Source organism: Juglans regia, chromosome 7 (assembly GCF_001411555.2).
Source record: "Juglans regia cultivar Chandler chromosome 7, Walnut 2.0, whole genome shotgun sequence".
Taxonomy (NCBI): Eukaryota; Viridiplantae; Streptophyta; class Magnoliopsida; order Fagales; family Juglandaceae; genus Juglans; species Juglans regia.
In genome coordinates, this window is record NC_049907.1 from 12,266,845 (window position 1) to 12,271,610 (window position 4,766).

At 34.8% G+C, this 4,766-nt stretch overlaps 1 protein-coding gene across 1 annotated transcript; it reads right to left on the bottom strand.

Moving 5' to 3' along the window:
• Positions 1–2,397: 2,397 nt before the first annotated feature.
• Positions 2,398–3,950, bottom strand: LOC108992636 (NAC domain-containing protein 43-like). Its single transcript, XM_018967235.2, has 3 exons — positions 3,712–3,950; positions 3,241–3,509; positions 2,398–3,160 (listed from the first exon to the last, which is right to left on the bottom strand). Exons 1-3 carry the CDS (start codon positions 3,893–3,895, stop codon positions 2,462–2,464), a joined length of 1,152 nt encoding a protein of 383 aa, XP_018822780.2. The 5' UTR covers positions 3,896–3,950; the 3' UTR covers positions 2,398–2,461.
• Between the last annotated feature and the right edge of the window lie 816 nt (positions 3,951–4,766).

Consider the following 4,766-nt stretch of genomic DNA (forward strand, 5'->3'; position numbering starts at 1 on the left):
CCCCCAACCACTCCCATGGATTTCAGACCACTTCATCAAGATCCGGAAAAATAACTATGGAATGACTCTTTCTTACATTCCAACCTCTTGTGCGATTTATAACAGTAACAATCTTGGCAGTATCTTGGAGAGGCACGGTCAATTAGACAGCAAACTTTTTCAGAACTAGCTAGGAATGGGCGCATTTTCAGGCACACTAGTCAAAGAGCCATCGGACCCGTTCGATGCCATTTTTTTCCAATTCATCACCATGCGACGTCATTGTTGTTAACTTAATAATTACATAAGCTATGTTGAAACTTTTTAATAAAAGAAGTCATTGAAAGGTCTTATGATCAAGTACTCTTGATCATGAAGTCAACAAATGTTTAGTAGTGTATCGTTTAATATTTCATCAAGTACCGAAGAAAGAGAGAATTGATGATCAGTACTCATGTCCAAGTTATCATCACGACCAAATAATTATCATGGAATGTATGGTCAATATCAAGCTGACCGATTGAATGAAGCACTTCTTCGCATGTTGAAGAGAGACGATCGTGGCTTCAAAGATCATGGGAAATATCAAAAGATCGGGGTCGTATACGTCAGTACTAGTCCCAATTCTTCGTTTTTCTATGTTGGTGAAGGACTTCATGTATAATTTGTTGTCTTTCCTAACTTGGGTTTTGGTACGTTGGTCATGACAGATCATACGTCAGAAGTATAATCTTATTTATTAAAAGAAAACCACAATTCTCATAACTGAATTACATTAAAGAAAAAAGTCGGAATAAGTATATGGGTAGTGCTACAGCCCCCGCTGGGAGCTCCCGCTAGGGCTGTAGTATTATTTAATATATATTTTATTTAAATAATTTTTATATAGATTTTTTAATATTTTAAAAAAATAAAATAAAATAAAAATATTATTAAGAAAATATTTTTTTAATCCAAAAGTAAAAAATATATATTAAAAAATACTTTCTTAATCACGAAGTAAAATAAAAAATTATAAAAAAATATTTTTTTATAATTTTTTATTTTACTTCATGATTAAGAAAATATTTTTTAATAATATTATGATTTTTTTAAAAAAATTTAAAATAGTCATATTACAGCCCCCGTTGGGGGCTCCCGTTGAGCTTAACATGTACTTTTTTATGTGTAATTTTTTAATTTATTTTTTATATAGATTTTTTTTACACTTATAAATATTTTTAAAAAATAAAATAAATTTAAAATATCATTAAAAAACACTTCCTTAATCAGAAAGTAAAAAAAAAATCATTAAAAAACACTTCCTTAATCAGAAAATAAAAAAAAAATCATTAAAAAACACTTCCTTAATCAGAAGGTAAAAAAAAAATCATTAAAAAACACTTCCTTAATCAGAAAGTAAAAAACAAATCATTAAAAAACACTTCCTTAATCAGAAAGTAAAAAAAAAAAAATACTTCCTTAATCAAAAATTAAAATACAAATCATTAAATATTAATTTTTATTCTACTTCATAATTAAGAAAATATTTTTAAATAATATTATAATTTTATTTTATTTTTTAAAATATTTAAAATTATTAAAAATATCTATATAAAAATAAATTTAAAAAATATATATAAAAAAATGCTACATGCCCCAGCGGGAGCTCCCAGCGGGAGCCCCCAGCGGGGCATGTAGCATTTTCCTAAGTATATATGATCGTTCTGGCCTGTGCGTTAATATCTTTTTAGTTTGATCTCGGGAACATGCACTAGAATAGCTGTTAGGTGCAACAGTCCTATGAAATAGTACCTACGAGTCGACTCCGTCAATTTGGTCATCAAAACCTGATTAGTTTACTTTTTTCCTGAGGATTAGGGTCTGAACAAATATGAAAAGTCTAGCTACTTTCTTTCTTTGATTCTCTTTTGACTTCGGTTAAAGCTAGCAGAAGGAGAACTGATCTCTTCTATATATCTTTATGATTCCGTGAGTGTTGGATAGTTATGCATGTGTTGTGCGGAGCCCATACATGTTCCTGATCACTCTGTTTTAGTTATAGTGCAGCATGGACCAGCCGATTCTCGTCAGCACATTCCGCAAACAAAACCGACAAATCATGTGACTTAAAAAAAGGTAATCGATTGCTAAGCAAATGATCATATTCTTGATCATCTTAGAAGACTAAAAAGGCAGTCTTATAATTGCAGATTGCTAACAAGACTAGCTTCTAGACGGCCATGCATTTTTGAAGAATAGTGGTAGACATAGTGATTATTAACTGAAGATAATGATTGACAATGGCATCCCATCTAAAAATTCTTCAGCTTTATTATATATATATATATATATATATATATATATATATCTCTAACCAACATGATATATATCATCGATCACAGATAATTATAACTATGTAATAATAAGCCTCTGACGACTGTCCAAGAACTTTATTATAATAAGATTACACATTATATGTATACAGAAGATTATAATTCCGTTATACCCGAAAATTCCACAGGTCGATTTCGCTGTTGTAGTCCTGCCTTGGAATATGATAGAATCTGTTAATGGAAGATGATGATGATCGAAGGGTTGGAAACTCGAGATGATCATCATGATGATGATCTTGAGTACAATAACCCATGTTGGGGTCATCAAAGCTGACTAATTGCTTAAAATCCTCTGGTAATTGGTCATTGAGCTGAGAAGCAACAAGCCTATCCAGGGCTGCCCAGTTTGTGATGGCAGCAGCTGAGTCCATTTTGTAATCTGAGTTGGGATCAGTTTCACTCACCTGTTTGATGACTAACCCTTGATCATTTTCTGCAATCATCTCTGGATTATTAATGAGTTGATAATGTTTTTTACCGCAGCTGGAGTTTGGACTCTCTAAGCTTGGTAGTTTCATGAATCTTTCATATTGGTAGCAATGCTTCATGCCTGCGTTGTCGATGGGTCGGAATATTGTACCACTTTTCGAATCTTTCTCTAATTCCTTGCTGGAGTTTTCCGTGTATTGGAGTATTTGCTCCAAGGCTCCCTCATCACAAGAATCAAACACCTGCTGGGTTCTGGTTTCAGCAATGATGGATGAAATAATGGGGCTGTCTAGGGTTTTTTGGTGACTTTTCTTCCGGAATATACGGCACACCACCCATCCCTCCTCTTGAATTGCCTCTCCCATAGTATTGGAGATCTTAAAAGAATTAGCAATGACTTTGATCAGTAAAGCGCGCAAGTCTAAAAAAATAAGAAATCTAAGGAAAAATGGCTTACATTGGTGTCCGTGATGTTATCGTCCAGTCTATATTCGTGCATGATCCAGTCTGATTTGAGTCCATGGGGGGCTCGGCCTCTGTAAAAAACTAAAGTCTTCCTCATTCCAATACGCCTACCATTGCTGGATATGACCTTGTCACGGCCGGTGGCCTTCCAGAATCCGGCAGCAGTTGCACGATTAGTGCGCGTCCCTGTGGGATACTTCTTGTCTTTGTGGCTAAAGAAGTACCAGTCGTTTTGAGGGGTGGTTCCTATTTTACAAATCTCTTCAAGAACATCCAAAGAAGCCCAACATCACTTACAGACAAATCATTTGAAGAAACACAATGAAATATAAGCTAAGTTCACATTTATATAATTCTGAATATATATGCAGCTAAAAAAATGCAGTAAGCAGTAGTAGTACTGTTGTAAAGGAAAAATGAAAGCAAATAAAGAGAAATGGGCCATGAATATTTGAGCCATTACCTCGTATATCCCATGGCTCAGACTTATTGAGATCGACATCACGGATTACGTCTAGGTCAATCTTTTCATATGAAACCTTCTTCCTCAAATAGTACTGCAAGAGCTCCTCTTCTGTTGGATGAAATCTGAAGCCAGGAGGGACTTGGGATTGTCCATTTACTGATATGCTCATGTTCTCTGGCATTGAGATCACAAATTTATGTTTAGACAAACACAAAGATAGAATTCAAAGAGGGACAAGAATCCAGACAACCTAGAATGTCGAAAACCAGTAAGACTCGGTGTACTCAAATGAGTATGTAGAGGGCTATATATATGTGTTTTGTTTCCATTAGGCACCGGCCATTGGCATATATATATATATGTATAGATTCAAGTGGGGCTACATTTACTATGCTACGAGAAGAGCCACCTACCTACATAGATTGAGAAAGGATACTGTGTTTGGCTGATTGCTTTGGGCCCCATATTGATTGCTAATGCCACACTAATTGTCGCGTTGTTTAATTTTAAATAAAAATGTATCCCATGGATGACTGGACACATGACGAGGTATATTATTATATATATATATATATATATATATATTATATATGCAAATGAGATCGAACATTTGCTGCATACATACAAGTATTGCATGCATGGGGGTCCATGCACAAAAGACACATTGTGGGCAACTAAAGAGTGTAATTAAGCTGGGCGCACACCAACATCCTGATCAACTTCGACCCTCGACCATAAAATATCCAGAAAAGTACCTCTTAAACAACCATTATATATAGATCTCTCTCTCTCTCTCTCTCTCTAGCTCTAGCCCTCTCTCTCTCTCTCGTTTGGCTTCCATGCGCAACCACCGCAACAATAAAAAGATGATGGGGGTAGGGATTGCGCTTTCATGGCCCGTTAGATGGGAAGAAAATATATTTGATCGATAGGGACAAGTCGTACAGGAATCAAGCTTTGGGAGTTGCTCCTTAGCTTTTGTTCTATATATTTTCTGAATCTCCCGTGCGCTTTATTATTTGTTTTCTATGTACATGCAAGTGTACTTGGAT

Bases quoted from the DNA above. Each gene is read 5' to 3' on its own strand.
- LOC108992636 (XM_018967235.2), bottom strand. From the start codon at position 3,895: ATGCCAGAGAACATGAGCATATCAGTAAATGGACAATCCCAAGTCCCT. The intron at 3,510-3,711 runs GTAATGGCTCAA...ATGTTCTTGAAG, and splicing joins TGAGCCATGGGATATACGAG to AGATTTGTAAAATAGGAACC. The intron at 3,161-3,240 runs GTAAGCCATTTT...AATTCTTTTAAG, and splicing joins ATAACATCACGGACACCAAT to ATCTCCAATACTATGGGAGA.